The sequence below is a fragment of the Manacus vitellinus genome, unplaced genomic scaffold (assembly GCF_001715985.3).
Source record: "Manacus vitellinus isolate BGI_N305 unplaced genomic scaffold, ASM171598v3 scaffold_1_pilon, whole genome shotgun sequence".
Lineage (NCBI taxonomy): Eukaryota > Metazoa > Chordata > Aves > Passeriformes > Pipridae > Manacus > Manacus vitellinus.
This window is the reverse complement of record NW_021939396.1, coordinates 23,993,459-24,010,543: the sequence shown is the minus strand read 5'-3', so window position 1 is coordinate 24,010,543 and position 17,085 is coordinate 23,993,459. Positions and strand designations below refer to the sequence as shown.

General features: G+C 37.6%; 1 protein-coding gene across 6 annotated transcripts in view; it reads right to left on the bottom strand.

Moving 5' to 3' along the window:
* The window catches only part of RUNX1T1 (RUNX1 partner transcriptional co-repressor 1), a 112,249-nt gene that overhangs the window by 22,494 nt on the left and 72,670 nt on the right, over positions 1 to 17,085 (bottom strand). For all 6 annotated transcript variants that reach the window (XM_008922106.4, XM_018078610.3, XM_018078617.2 and 3 more), the window contains 4 exons: positions 13,113 to 13,294; positions 6,614 to 6,864; positions 5,291 to 5,376; positions 4,467 to 4,668 (listed from right to left, as the gene is read on the bottom strand). In XM_008922106.4, the coding sequence (XP_008920354.1) occupies positions 4,467 to 4,668; positions 5,291 to 5,376; positions 6,614 to 6,864; positions 13,113 to 13,294 (721 nt within the window). The remainder of the gene's footprint in view (positions 1 to 4,466; positions 4,669 to 5,290; positions 5,377 to 6,613; positions 6,865 to 13,112; positions 13,295 to 17,085) is intronic.

The window sequence follows — 17,085 nt, the reverse complement described above, 5'->3', positions numbered from 1 at the left end:
TAAGGCCCAAACCCAAGAATCACAGAATAGAAAGACTTAGAAGGAAAAGATGTGTTCAAAACCTTCAGAAGTCTAATCCATATTTGGAAAGAAGGACCAAAGATGTGCTGGCAACACAGAAGAATGGAGGCTTTTATTACTGGACAATGACATGCAAGACTACAATATAAAGTATTAAGAAATGGAGATGAATAGCTGATCTTTTGAAAATCTTGGAATTTACTGTATTAAAGAAAACCTGGTAGGAACAACAATACCTATATATGCTGTACTGAACATTAGGGCTCAAAAATAAAAAAAGCTACATATAACCAGCCCTGAATTATTTCACAAATGAAATATATATGCATTTCTATGGTTTTCGTATTTCATATGCAAATTTTGCTTCATTCTACCCTATAATAAATGGAACAGCATTGGTAGGAAACAGAAAACAAACAAAAAAGTTCTCAGAGCAACAAATATCAAATATTCACTGCCTTGTTTGTAAGAGTCAAGCTCAGAAGCATGCCAACTCCAAATAATACATAAATACAGATCTGAAGTGTAATACTCTGAAGTGTAATACTGAATCAGACTACCTTGCACCTGGTTGGGGGGCATGTGTTTCCAGTATTTTTATTCACTTCTTTGCCCTCAAATACATTTTTGTGGCTATTACAACACTCCTTGAAATTGTGTTCAAAACACAGCTGCATTCTCATTTTAAAGAAATTAGAAAAGTAAAATCACACAGCTACTGTATTACTGAATCATCGTAAATGAAGGCCATAAGCAAACACTGAGCACACAAACACGCAATGATCCTGCAGCTGGCGCCCTACATAACAGCATGCAGTTGAGTACACCACAATCTAGCCCAAACCTCCCGTGCAGCGAGTGGATTAAGAGCAATACTTAATATCATCAGTGACCAGTATTACAGAGGTTTTATATTCCAGAATTACAAGTTATAAATGTTACTGTGGCACTCACAGCATTATGGGTAGTTCATGTTGAGAGTATCATGCATATCACAGCAATGCTGATTAACTGCAAATGGCAAAGGAACGCTTTTATAGTCCCAGCATGAATAGACATGTACTGGCAGGAGTGCTCTGGCTAACACTGAAAACGTGGCAATGAACCACCTTAGATAAAATATAAACTAGGTCTGAAAGGGTTAACATTTAAAAATTTATTAAGAAATTGCTAACCTACATGTTTTTGACAAATTCATATACTTCTGAGAATCCTGGTTTCCTAGGGCAAATCCTGCAGGTACTGGCACACTCTTCAGTTGGAGATTTCAAACTCTATTTTGTAAGATTTCCATTCAGATAAATTCAACAGACACTAAATACCAACACCGCTGCAGACTTTCTGATGTGTGTCTACACCACTTATCTAGAGCCACAGCTGCACTCAGTAAGGTTATAGATCTTGTTTATAACCTACAACATTGAAGAACCCTCATCTTTAATTTATCTCACTGTGTGTATTTCAGTATTCAATGTCTGATATGTGTAATTATTCACTATTAGGATGAAAGTTGCAGTCTTGCTGCAGTATGTAGTACTGAAATTCTTCAGCAGAAATGAAGGAGTTGGATGATGTATTATTCACTTCATAGACCATCACTGTTAATCAAGTGAATATATATGAAGTCTGAGTCATTTTTAGACTTTCATAAACATGTATTATTCAGACTGAAAAGAGCAGACTCACCTTACACACAATTGGAGAATAATGGCAGCTTGTAACCTGTTGTAGCTGACTAGTATGTGTATCGAATTACATTGCATTAAAATGAATGATCAAACAGTTCATTTGATTTCTTAATTAAAATATCAACAGAAAAATATTGATCAGATATTGCAAACGGTCATGCTCAACATAATTTACAGGGATGTCAAATTAAAAGAAGAACAAAAGTCTTTGGCAGAAAAAAAGGTCTACTGGTTCAAAACAACAACAAGAATTTTCTTCAATTACTTTTGGACTCAAACTATCAGTGCTAAATTTAAGCTCGGAGTTTTTCAGCAAGAGTTATCTATGAAGACTGGGGCATACTGTTTATAGTAAGATGTTATCACTTCAGTGATGATATTTTAATTGTAAAGAAAAAGAAACAAAGGCACAGACAATGCAGCCATATGGCCCTCTTTTTTCCCCCTTGGTAGTGGAGATGACAAGATGGATTTAAAGGGTGGATTACCTCATTAAAAAAAAAAAGTACAAAGGGGAATCACTGATATTTAGAATCACTGCAGCAAAACCACCAATATTTACATGGTGTGGCACTTTAATTAAAACATTGTATGAATTTTTCAACCCCTTCTTTCTCACTTCAAAACTAAAATAAAAAGCCCGAAAGCATCTCAAGGCTTATGGACACTGTTTCAACTTTATTATATGTCTGAATGTTAAGAGTTCTCATTTTGTTAACTAGATTACTACCAGATATGAGGAACTGTAAGGATTTCCCTTCCATAGACTCCAAGGTAAGTGTTTTCTCCTTGTCATGTTAGACAAAAAAGCACTTCTTATCAATATTTACGATTGACATGAATGCTACTTGGCTAAAGCAAGCCAAGTTTCATGTTCATGAGTCTAAGAAGTATTTTTCAACCAAACAGCCAAAATGGACACGTTAAAATTGAATGGATTCACTCCAACCAGTTCAGTTGTACCTGCAGTACTGCAGAAATGACTGGTGTGTCCAATACAAAAGGCTGTGCCGTACAGCATCTTTTTAGGCAGCAGACTTTGCTGTTGCTAGGAATTCATCTTGACAAATACATAAACAATATGCTAATATAGGGATCTAGTTGTATGTTTGATCTCCATTTTATCTTTTGTACCTGTTGTCGCTGTAGTATTAACTACAAAGTTTTGATCAATGTCATGAGTTCCAGTTTTCTTGAAGAAATACAAAAACTAGCTGCTTTTCATTTTTTTAGCTACTAACTACAGTTACAAGCACCACGGACTAGCTCTTTTTGCATCACAGCTTTACTAGAGAAGTGTGACACTGCTTTTGATCTAGGGGCTTACTCGCAAGTGTCCTTCCCAAAGTTACAGATGTGATTGACATTTCAGGTGCCACTTTTATGAGTCTTTCTTTACATGACATTTAACACCATTCGTACAAGCCGTTACCTCAGTGCTTCTTCCTGAGAACAGCTCCTCTAGGGACTAGACTTACTAGTGAACTTGGGAACAGCCTTTCCATAACCCTTCCTTCCACTGACTGAAGTTAACTTATAGAGGTATTGACTCAGATAATTTGACACATACACAAAAAATTGTTATCAGGAGGCACTAAATATTATGGTAATAACTCTAGAGATTTACCAAGAGAATGACAAAGAGGGGATTAGATTTTTCTGGTTTTCTATTTGCAATTAAAGAAGTCTTTGACTTAATAAGTTATTCATAAAGGCAAAAGGAAACCACAGCTTTAAATAAAATATAGTGCAAAATAACACACATATGCAGTTCTACTAATGAGCACAGTTTACAATGATTTTGAGTAGTAGGCATTGGATACAGACAATTTATTTTTTTAAAGATAAATATTAGACAAGCAAGCATAGTTTGCTGTTCTCTTCAAAAGAGCGAAGAACAATAAAAAAGGCATCACCAAGATGTGTTTCTTTACCATAACTGCCACGAAAGTGAGGGGATGGGGTAGAAAAAGGCCAACGTATTAACAAATTACAAAAAAACCCACAAAGTAAAAGCTTGTTTTTATATAGCAGAGTCCTTTTAGAGTAGCTGTGTGAGATACCATGTGAGTGTGATCGTGGAGGTCCGCAGGGGGTGAAAGCCTAGCTGCTTGATCAGTCCTTGTAAAGGGGCTCTGCAACCTAAGCCAAAGCCTGAGCAGCTCCAAGTAACTACACAACAAGCAGCACCCAAACTGTCTCAGACACACCTGCACAAGCTGCAGTGGTGGACACAGACGTGCACAGCTGTAGACATCCCAAATCTTGTTTCTTTCTTAAGCAGAAACCAAATACACCTAAGAAGTGCCCCTATCTTTATATCTTCATTTCCTTAGAAAGACAACTTCCAAGTCATTTGATTTAAGATGGTGAAAGCCCTCAGTTTCAAAGAGCAGACAATGTAGAAACACCTACAGATTTCCTTAATCAAGTAGGCAATGGAGGGAGTCAGAAGGGACAGAGAGTTAGTGCACATGTCACCGCTCTGCCACCCCTACACAACAGTTCTTCCTCCCACCCCACCAGTCTCAGACTTTGCTGAATGGAAAGCAATTTACCAAGCGTCACCCAAAAAAACCCAAGTCATTCCACCCAGAAATATGACTATTATGGCATAAGAGTTATATTTAATTCAGTAGTCAGCAGAGAGGAATCATCACTATCACAGAACCATCAGAAGAACAAATACAAACTTCATCTAACACTTCGCTGAGCTTAAAGAGATTCTGTAAACAATTTTTAAGGAGGATACTGCACCTAATGAAACTGGATCTGGATTCACCGGGCTCTGTTGTCTGGAATGACTACTGCTGCTGTTTCCACCTTTTTTTAAATCTTCCGCATCACTGTACCGCCGTATCCAGTAATTAAGCTCCTCACGGTCTGCTTCTTGACATCGCCGTAGTACAGTGAGAGATCTCCTAGTTTTTTCCACCATGTCCATTATACAGTTCAACAACTATTCACAGTGATGGATGGAGCAGAGAAAAAAAAAGAACATTTTATTAATAGAGTGACATAAAAATAAAGAAAACATTAATGTGCTGAGTTTTAATAATGGAGTTCCTCCCTCTCTGTTATTTCAAATATAGCTGAAAAATTCTAGATTTGTTTTAAGAATGATAATTCCTTCCTTTTTAACTGGTGATCCTAAACTATACAAATGGGGATTCACAGGAGAAAAAGCAAAGACAAGGGGGAAAAGACTGAACAGTCTGTAGTTGTACCACTAGTATCACAAGGCACCACAGAGGCCAGGTGATCTGGTCCAGAACTGATGTCTACAAACTAAGAGCTAATAAATTCAAAGAACAAATTCAACATGCCTCAGATCCAACATTTACAGACAAGAGTCCATTCCTCTTTTAGCAGACTGTAATAATTAGGATACTGCAGAATGCACTTAACAGTAAGGCCTGGTATGAGCTATCTCATGGGGAACATCAAGCCCTCTGATTTAATCACCAATGCTTTCAAAACTTGTCCTGGGATTCAGATTTGTTTTAAAAGAAAAATTTTAAAGTCCTATCTTAGAAGGGCTCCTTTCAGACAATTATACATAAAGTATATTTAGTCCTTACATGGTCAAGGTGTTTCCACTCTTCTGCCCATTCTCTGTCTGTTAGCCTGTGATCAATCATTTCTTCTTGACGTGTGCCATGCAACCCTGCCAAAAGGAAGCAAATCATGTTTACAATGTTGGGAGTCCTCTAGGGGAAAAAAAAAGGCAGAAGAAAAAAGAGCCTATAGACAAAAATGTCATACATTACCTGTTCTAGCATACAGAATGCCATCACCACAAAAAAATGGAAGCTTAAAAACTTTGCTCTAAGTTCTCCTTAGTCCTTTTTCCCACACAAGATGCTACCATTTTGTTCAATTTAATGTCTTCAATTCTGCCAGTTCTATAGGTTTTAAGATGACCTTTCAAAAATGGACATAACACTTTCTGACTACATACAATTATTATATACATAAATATAACAGAATACAATATGTAATTTTTCATTTGCATTACTTGAAGTCAGCAAGGCTATTATTTGGTAGCTCAGTGTATCGAATACTAGCTGTACTTCAGAGAATTGAAAAAATATTAGTATAAACTCAATGTTATTTCACTAAATGCAGTAATTACTACCATGTCAACAGAGCATCATTAAGGGTTCATCCCTTCACAGATGTTTAAACAACATGTGGTTAAAATGTAGCACATATATCAGAGCAGTTGACAACACGATACAACCAAGCCAGTATTTATTATCAACACTCAAGGGGAACCAACACTTGTTCTTTGTTTAGCCTCCTCCATACAGATGCTGAATATTTGTAACTGTTCCTCTTTTATTGAAGATTTGTTTAAAACAAGGAAGAACAGTAAGTGCAGATGTGAAGCAGGCCAGGCAAATCCAAGAGCATCAGACGCCCCATTAAACCAAACTGTGCTGCACGGGGTGTGGTTGATGCTTCTGCGGTTCGCATCCTCTGCAGACATCCCCATGCTGCATTGTGCTCTTCAGATGTCATACACAAAACACTTCTCCAAAAGATAATAACTTTTTTCTACTCTAAGCTGAAACCAAGCTATACTGAGGCTGTCATCATTACAATATAAGAAAAATAGAAAGCTCTACCTATCCTTGCCTGACACACACCCGAGTGTCTTTGTCACCAATGCAGCTTTGGAAGCACAGGCACTTCCCTCTTCTGACTCTCTTGCTTAAGACACAATTCAATTCACTTTTAGAAATATAAATCTGAAATAAGGCCATTAGAAGTAGCTAGATGGACAAACAGCAATAAAGACTATATCTGAATGGCAGGTAAAAAAATCCTGTTCACAATACAGAAATACAAGGAAAACAGAAACCTGAAAAAAAAAAATGCAGAAAATCAACGTGCCTTACCCATAGGTCTATTTCTGTCCCTGAGGTCCCTGTGATTGGGGTGTCTGTATGAGTCCCTGTAGTGGTGGGCAATGGCCATATCATCCAAACGATAATGCTGAGGTGGAGGTGGGGTGGGATGAGGCAGACCATTGGGCTGATAAGATAAGCCGTTATTTGGACTGTACCGCTGGCCTGGGCTAATAGTGCAGGGCCGCTTGCTTGGATGCTCTGAGTGCAAAGGCTCTCTGTCAAAGCCATTTTCTTTGGTTCTGAAAAACAAAGCAAAGGAACTTTAATTCACTTAGTGAGCAGAGCTCAGGAACACGCAGCCCCGTCCACACATGCATCATCAGGAACTAAAGTTTGTTCTTTCACTTTGCTCCAAGCGTGTGGTGTTGCAGAATATTTCATAACACTGCACATGCAAAATGTACAAAGGACTCGTCCACCTTTTCTATCTATCCCTGTAACTTGAGAAATAGTAGCAGGGTGAGCCTTCTGATGGAGCCACCTAAAGAGTGGCTGGAGAACAAGCAGCCTTCACTGAATCACTGGCTGATGGGATGGATACACATGTAATTACAGAGTTGAAACAATGAACTGATACATGAAGCTACAAGAAATTCCTAGTTTCAGTAATGCTGTAGCTTATAGTGATTAGGAGAAATCGGCAGTTCAACAAATGTTTTTTTCAAGAGGATAGCAGACAGTCTCAAGGCAGTGCATGCCAGTGTGCTGAAGCTCAGCACGCCATGAGCTTCCATCAGGATCAATGTCACACTGAGATTTTGGGGAAGAACGACCCCAGATGATGAGAAATGCTTCCTTCAGAGATTTTTGCACTGGGCTATTCTGGTCACAGGTGCTGTGACTGTAATTAATTTTGCAGGAAGATGTGGTTAGACTCAAGTCCTCAATAACGTTCAGGATTTCCCACTCTGTTACTTTAGATAGGAGTTTTATGCTCAGGCAACTTGGAAGAGTTATTGGGAAGAAGGACATTTTATGTTCTAAGATACGCTTTAATTAAATTCATAATCATCTATTTCCAAAGAAGTCTCTACTTGACACCTCTGTCTGAGAAGTTCGAACTCACATTGAACTAATTTTCCATTTAAATAAAAAAAAAATTAAAGACTAGAGTCAATTCAATAGGTTCTTTTAGGGAAGTTTCGTTTTACTTAAGTATGGTTTATTTACCATAGGAATAAACAAAATATTAGCTTTGATCAGAAAGTTTATTAGGTATAAATATTGAAACTGTTGAGGTTTCATTCCTCCCTCCAAAAACCTTTATTAAACAGCTGATACATTCCAGTTTTTTTAAAAAATTACTTTATCCTCTGTAAGAAGTGGATGACATAATGTATCTTTCCTAGTTATAATACAATTTTTTTGTCACTTTGACAGAAAGGTAAATTTAATCTAATTTTCTTGCCTGCTGTTAAAACCAACTGCTTTACAATAAACCCTCCCCCAGAAAGCAACCAACCACCCTCCAGGAAGTGTCTGTGGGGAAACACTCTGTGTATTAATGTTTTGTACTTAATTACCTTAACTTTGTACTTAATTACCTTAATTGGAATGCACTGCATTAGCTTGGACAACACACCAGCATATCCACTGAACTTTAACTAACATAGAAATTAACATGACCATTGAAAACACATTTACTGAAATCAAAAGACATGTGATGTCTTTTCTGGGTGTTAAAACTTTAATTCTACAATTTACCGTTATATTTTCTGCACTTAGCAGAATACCAGAATGTGACTGTACACAGACTCATTTTATGTTTCTGACCATATAACATATACAAAGAGTAATAACTTAGAAAACCTCATCAGAACAGGAATCAGTGCCAAATTTACTATACTTAAATATATTGAATAGAGTGATAAAAGACAAAGTACTGAAAAATGCCATAATTCAGATGCTTTGAACTCCACCTACTAGTCTGCTTCTGATCTCAGTTCTACTCATTCTTTCAAGTCTCAGCCCTTGGGACAAGGTGTCAGCATTTCCCCAGGAGGCTGAGGAAGCACTCCTGTTTTCCTGTTTCAGTAACTGGCAGACCCATGTGAATACTAGTTCCAAATATAACACCATCACAGTTTTAATCTGTTTTCATCTGCTTTTTATCTGATTCATCTGATGTTGCAAAGCAACCACAAGCTGTAGAGAGCAAATAACACTGAATGTGCAGGAAACCTGACACCTTTTTTCTTGCTCCTGTTGGGCACATTTTCCTTGATGTGCATGTAAATCGACACTGTTGTTTGGAAAATTGGCAATATTATAGATGAGGTCCTTCAGCTATAAACACACAAGAGGTCATTTTACTTGGAGCTATGATTTACTTGGACTAAAGATAGCAGAATAGACAGTAGTCATTAGTTTGTACCCATTTAAAAGAATTTATGTTGTTTCTAGGTTATAATTTCAGTTTTAAATTATTGCAATTTATGGATAATTTCCTGGGTAGAAAATCTGACCATGCAAAACTGCCTTGGTTGGAAAATTAGGTTTCACCTGATCATGAGTGTTACACCAATTTCAAAGAAGACTGAAGTTAGCTTGCAAGAAATGAGGCAAAGCTGTTCATCTGCTATTTGTGCAAGGTGCTTTGATTTAAATTGACTTCCACCAATAAAGGTTTGATGACCAAACAAGTGATAATGCTTTGCTGCAATAAAGTACTTGTTTATAATACTTTGTTACAGAAAAGATTACTACTGCCTTGCTAACAGTTCAAATTAAGAAAATTCTTTTAAAATTCCTCATAATTACACATGGTTTACCAAGGAGCATAGTTGTAAGAGCTGTAAGTATCCTTCACCTTGCTGAGATGTGGAGAAGCCTCTTCAAATAAGATTTACTTTGAAGTATTATCGAAGTTGACCTCCATGCCCAGGTACCTTTGACATGTATTTCTGGTTATGGGTGCCAAGTGTACAGCAATCACTTCTAAAGTCACAACGCAATCATGGCCACTTTTGTTTTCTTCTCACTCAAAATTAATGCTATTCTAACAGTTTTTTGCTATCCTATATCCACTTTGTAGGCAACTGTCACACATGTAGAGTCACTAAATGACATGCTCATGCACCATACAGTCTTTCCCAGCAAGCTCAAAGGATGACAAATTAGCAAAAGGTTTTTTGTGGTTAATGTATTTAAAATCATGTCCTTTGTAACTAAGCATTCATTTACCAAGATAAAATCTCACTTTGGTCCAAGTTCCTTTGCTTTACTACAGTAGAATGTCAACTCCAAAAGTTGTAAACAAAATATAGTGAACACTTTGTTCATGACATGTCATGAACAAATTACCAAAATGTGTTGTCTCCTCAGGTGTCAGTTTTCCCCTCTTGCAGTGACTGATGGTTCCCAGTGTTATTACAGAAACAGATTGATCTTTTTAATGAGCTAGTTTAATAGACTCCAAAATCTCACCGTGGCTGCTCATCCATGTCAGACCATATGCACCATGAAAACATTCAGTAAAACACGAAGCTCTGCTGTCAGATTGCTCTATAAAATCTCACATACAGTAGACTTGAATACGCAGATAAATAACCAGAATTGGAAAATGCATATGCAGAAAAGGTTCTGAAATTATAAGCAGAAAAAATTACTGTATGTGGATTTTAACAAAAAATCACGAGGTGGATGTGGTTACATGTAACACATATTCCACTTCCTTTGCCTAATCCCATACTGCATTTTACCTCTATTGGAATCAATGGTATGCAGTTAATGCTCAAACAAAAAATATCAATATGAATGTGTGGATGGATATATATTTCTACACATACACACCTATACATGAGATATATATGTGCGTACATATATAACATACACATTATATACAATGTACATATGTGTGTGTGTATATATATATTACATACATTGAGAAATGAAAAAGATACCACAGTTTACTTCATTAAGAGATATATTTCCAATCAAAATTACTCCAACTGCATTTAGTTCCCCTGGAAAGATGTTGCCTTTTAGCAATTTTTTTCCATATGCTAGCCACAGAGTCACAGAAAGCTCTTCTCTTAAAGGATGTCTGGTATCTTCTTCTGTATTTGTATTAGTATATTTGAAAATTACTTAGATATCTAAACAAAAGGTATACATATTTCCAGATGCTTTCTCCTGCTTCTCTGTAAACAATAAAAATAATTAATAGTGTAATGAGTATAAAGCCAGACAAGTATTTCATTTCAATATTCACCCAGTCTGGGCATTTTCAACCTCTGAGGACAGCTTTTTGTGGTTGGTTTACTCACATTATCCAAAGCAAAAGGTGTGCAGACTCCCATTCAGTAAATTTAAGAATTTTTCCAGAAGGAACTTGTTCTTTTTACTAGGAGTATAGATCCTGCGATTGGTGCCTCTACGTGGGCCTTTGGGAGTCATAAGTGTAGACCGTAAAGGGGAGCTTTCACTATGAAAGCGAGCAATAGGGCTAGACTTGATATGAGGCCTGTTCAGGAGTTTGTAAGAGGTGAGTGTGAAAGTGATGTGTATAGTTCCTGTTTGAGTGTGAAGATAGAGAATTACTACTAGTAGGGGGAGAGAACTAATTAGTGTATAAAATAAGAGGTAGATTCCAGCACTTAAACGTTCTGGTTGGCTACCTCATCGTATGAATGTTCTTGAGTGGTCAAGACAACTCCACTGAAATTAGCTCAGCGAAAATGACTGCATATTTTTTTCTGTGTAGCTTTAATCATAGTCATAGTCAATGGAGAAGTAGGTGTGACTAACCAGTGACAGGGTTGTTTGATACTGAAAAAAAACCCAACTTATTTTTTAAGCTCAAGGTACGATTCCAATGGGCAAACTGGGCAGTCTCCTTTCAGGTGAGCATTTTTCATGACAGCAATGAACTGCAGAGTCAAAAGAAAGGATGAGTTTTTCTGAAATGCTAGGAAGCTATTTCACCTTTGGAAAATTTATCTCTTTGCACAGAGTAAGAGACTACATGTAAAACGTCTGAAAATTAATAATCTTTCTGGGGTGTAGTTAGCAGGCTTGTGTTAACTAACCCCAATGGCTGTTTCAGTTTGGTCTAGTTGTCAGGGGAAAACGGTGAAAAGAGAGTACACATAAAAGAGCTTCTCTGCTGGTATCCTAATTTCCTTGCTGGTCGATAGTGATTCCTGAAACACAAACTCAGACAAGCTAATTTCAAACACTTTCACATTTTTGTCTATCTAATGGTTATGTTACTTTAAATTTTACTGTTCACTTCTTGCTATGAGGAGTTTAAAGTTTTACTATGGGTTTTCAGACTTTCTCTTTATTTTTGTGCTATCTCAGCCTGTTCCTACACAAAAATGTCACCTTTACAAACTTATGTGGCTTCTTGACTTTGCAAATCTTCAGGTTCTTCATTTAAAGGATAACTAGGATGCTTGCCATGCCTTAGGCATGCAAGTAGTGGCATTTGACAGAACAGCATTAGAAAAGTTATCCACACTATAAAGTCCACGGTGAACCAATCTAGGAAAATACAATATTTGAGTCTCTTAAAGGTAAAATGTAAATGCTAGTTGAATTTCCAACATTAGCATGGGAAGACAGTTGAAAATAAATAATCACAAGAGTCATTTTCTTGTAACACTAAACAAAGAACTTTATTCAAAATAGAAAAACTGTTCCATAGCCCTAAAGCCACTGTAGCTCACACACACATGCATTCACTTGCCCCATTTCTGCATGGACTCTTTACTCAGCTCAACTACAAAACAGATTTCAGTGACCATTTCTCCTGTTTGGAAGAAATATCCTTATGCATATTGGATATATGGATACAGAACCATGGCACAGCAGAAGGAACCAAAAGCCCTGACTGCTCTAGGGTTTGCCTTCTACTTCTCAATGCAAATGCCTAGCCACTTTCCTCAAATTTACTGTTTAGTCCAACAAAACCTCAAATGCAAAGGACTTGCATGTGGAGATGGTATGATCTGCTGCTTGTCCTTCAAGATGCACAGAAATATTATGCAAAAAGCAGTACAGTACTGGCTGGTCATTACTTCCATATGGATATGACCACAGGTGATTTTCTTGACTGAATCAGTGTATGCATGTATTGTATTGTATTTATATTAACTGAGATTTATAAGTATATGTAGCTCTCCCTCTCTCTATATATGTATGTACGTATAGGCAGACGTGCATAAGCAGGGCCTGTTATGATAGGGCATGGGATAATGGTTTTAAACCTGTAAAAGATTCAGATTAGATATAAGGAAGGAATTTTTAACAGTGAGGCTAGTGAAACATTGGCACAGGTTGCCCCGAGAGGTGGTAGATGTCCCATCTCTGGAAACATTCAAGGTCAGGTTGGACCTGAAGGCAGGATAGCACCCACACCCAGGGAACATCATCCGAGCTTCCCCCAGGCATCCACCCACAAGCTCCCCTCTTCATGGTGGAGGTCAGGACATTGGACCCATGGGAAACTCTGAGCAGGGTATGGAAGGGCAGGGGTGCTCACCTGTCTGGAGTTCGCCTCTTCCCGTTTTCGTTCACATCGAGAAGCAGCTCCGAGGAGTCAACGGGTGAGGTGGTGCTGGCATCCAGAAGCAGCTGTTCGTGCTGGGCGAGGTACTGGGCTGGGTTCTGCTTGGCTAGCCTTGCACAATGCAGCAGCTCCCGCTGCAGCAGGGGCAGATTGGCCTGCAAGAGCATGGCACAGGTTAGGAAGGCAGCTTGCAAGCAGTTTCAGCAGAGATGATGAAAAACAAAACCCAGAGCTCTGAGATGAACCTGTTGCAAGTATTCCCAGTTAGGTTTGTTGTGGTTAGCTGCCTGAAAGCAGGCACTCTGCTAAAGTGGTTGTGTCGTGGCTGTGCTAAGTACGCATGGAAGGATGGGAGTTTACTGAAAATGGAAAACTGTAAATGTTGTGAGAAAAACAGGTCTGAGTTCCACATGTTTAGAGAGGTAAAAAGCACCGTCTTGGCTGACTTCATCCCCTTTCTTACTATCCAAAACCTGATCTCCTATAGAGCAGGTGTTTTCAACAAGTTACAATACTTCACTATTTGTTTCCCATTCAGACCGCAGTTAGTAAGTACTTAGAAATTGTCTGAAACCGTGGGATATGCAACTCTATAAGCTGCCTCAGTCACCATCCTTCAAGGGCCTTGGGGAGAACAGGATTGAGAACAGGATTGCCCTCAGCTTTCCCATTACACTTGCTGTTACACATTAAGATAAAGATTACAACAAAATCTCACATTCCAGAGCTTCAGTTAATCACCCAGAGGGCTACAATCCTCCTCCTAGCCAGATGTAGCTTGAAGGATTTCTAACTGTTCTCTCATGGCCCCAGTGGGACTTGGGTCATGGGCTGGAGATTACCATGACTCAGACACAAAGAACTGAAAATGCTCATTGATCCTTGGGCAGCATATTTTGCCCATACACTGGGGTCATACTTAGTCATACTTTTGCCAGAATTGGGACCAAGGTGGAACTGTATGTTCTTTCCCTCTGCAGAGATAGTTACAGACATTGGGAAACATTTCTCTTTCTTTGCAGCACATGCATACATTGATACTAAGACACGCCACTCGTTTTTTACCTAACTATTTTTTGTGCCCTAAGGTGGTATACCTTGACCTCTTTTGTTCCATGACTAATGAACAATGATTTCTTGCCTCGTAATTTTCAAGTATTGGATTAAATTTCATTACTTTTAGTTACTAGAGATAAACCAAAAAACTTCAGTGGTTCGCTTTGTTTTGAAATAACTCCCATTTAAAAACAAAGCAAAGCAAACAAACAAAACAAAAAAAACCCACCACTTTTTTTGCTTTTTAAACAGGAAAATATTTCTTAAGTCAAAAACGTTCTGAAAGTAATATGCAGGGAACCAAACACAAAAAGCAGATGTTCTGAAGTTTTGAGTCCAGGATCTTGGCAAATTAATTTGCTAGCATTAATAACAATGGAAAATGCTCTATAACCTCTTGCTGTACTATAACAGCAGATCCACTGTGCAACAAAAAATGCCAAAATAGGTCAGTACATATGAACCTTTCAACAGCAAAGAAGAAACAGCAATTGCTGTGACTTATTCATCTTAGGATGGGAATACAGCCAGTTGTAGAACATGGAAACCTTTACAGACCTTCACAGAACACAAATATTTTGTGAAAGAACCAAATACATATTTTCTTCTTCAAGAGAGAGAGAGAAACTGACTGGCTGCTTATGTGAGCAGGGTTTTTCACTTGTTTTAATTTCTTTTTTTTTTTTTATAAAACTCACATAGAATACAAGTCAAGACACTCAACTACTTGAAGTGCCTCACATGTCAGAAAATGACTGGAGAAGTTCACATATATTCACAAATTAATATTTGGAAGAAATAAAAAAATCAGACCTAGTATTTGAATAGTGGTGCATACTTGGAAGATGTATCATCTCATCTCAGCATGCCTATGAGGTAGAAATGTGAAGTCCCCACTTAGCAGTTGCATAATCAAGGAAAAAACCAACATATTTGTGATCCTTATCCACTATCACAAACTAAAGGGACCTATTTAATACACGGGCACTACTGGAGACAACCAAATTTTGAACCGTCTAGCAAAACTCATGATTTATTTTACTTGGTTTCCTTCTCCTAAAGAAATGTTCATTCTTGTTTTTTAACCATAAAGATATGCAGATAAATTTATCTAAATTGATTGAACATATTTTTGTGCACAGAACAAGCATATACAACTTTTAATATGTTTATGAAACAATGATATACTCAGTTTCCTAATTTTTTACAAATTAGTATAGAAAACTATAAATGACACCTTATGAGTTTCTAATGGCATAAAGCAATATTTGGAAAAATACTTAACTCGAAGCAAAGAAAAGCAGTATTTGAAAATTTATAGTTCAGCACAAATACTGCTAATCTGCTCAAGACATTACTGTAACCAATCTTTATCAAGCCATATATTAAAAAATTAATCTGTATTGGAAGAAAATTACTCAGGACCTCTCTATAACTATGTCAAGTGTGCAGAGTGCTTCTGGTCCCTGTGGCCCTGATACAAAACAAGAACTAGTTTTTGGGAAGATAACAAAAACTAGTTTGGTATGCAGAATGAAACGTCAATATTCTCCCTACTGTGAGCAGGGAGAGATCAGGTTCCCAGGGCAATTCAAGTGCACTCATACAGACCCTGAAACCAAAATAGCCTTGGACACAAAGGATTGCAAACAGGTTCAGCTCTGACAGCAAAGGCAGTTCTATACACCTGCAGCTGCACATTTCTCCCAGCACTGCTGCTGATGCCTGCAGACAGACTTCTATACCTTTGCATGTGAGAGGTACAAACCAGTTCTCAACCAGAAAAAAGACTTACTGTAAACAAAGACGACATTACTGGCTTACAGTACCTAAACTGTTGCACTTCAATGTCTGAAACATGCTCTTACTCTTGTGTTTTGTATTGGACCTTAGGTCCTCCAAGACTTAGGCAGTGTTTTAGAGTCCTCCATCAGTTTTATAATCACAAACAGAAAAAGGAGAACATGTTTCTAACCCAGTCCTCAGACCTGTTTTCCACTTTGAAATGGACTGTTCTAACCAGAGAAGAAAACATTATCTCTGCATCTGCAAAAGAAGCTCCAGCTCCAAAAAGCTGTTTTATCATTTCAGTGCTCACTCCAGGTAATTTGATAAAGGTTGATAATTTTCCACTCTTGGATGTTCCTACTTTCTTCTAAACTTTAGCAACAGAAATATTTCAGTATTTTAATTGAAATTGAAAAGGCTTCATTAGAACATAGTACGAAATTAGGCTTTGGTGTTTTTATAATTGCGACTTTAAATAAATTATTTACAGATGTACATAAAAAATAAAGATTTAAATTGAGACAAATTTTGTTCACAGACCCTGAGTAACTAAAAATCAGAAAATCTTATATTGATACTGATACTTAAAACAAATATGCACAGCACATTCACTGAAAAACAGTGTTGGCAATACTGAACATGTACACCATGTACCGCTTAAATTTAATAGACTAAATCTGCTTGGTATTAATATAGAAAATGTGCATAAAAAGGCTCCCAAGCCAATGAAGATTTTTGCAGGTGAATGATCTTATCTTCCTCTGAAGCAGAATTGGTAGAAAGATAAGCAATTCAATGACTATTTATTATCTGTAATAGATCAGCGCTCTCTGGCGTGAGGCACCGTACAAACACATGGTGAAGAGTAGCTTCTTTCCCAGAATTTTTATTACAGAAACACAAATATTGGCTTCTGACTGCAGTGTAGCGTTTGGTAGACCTAGCAATCTGTAGTGGATGTAGACCAGACAGGATATACAGCGTGTGAAAGGTTCAAAAAGGTTTGAGAGACTTGCCTATAATCAGGTAACAGATAGAGGCAAAGCTGGGAACAGAAAACAGGTCTGGATTCAGGACAAGTCTTTGAGACAGAAGGGACTGC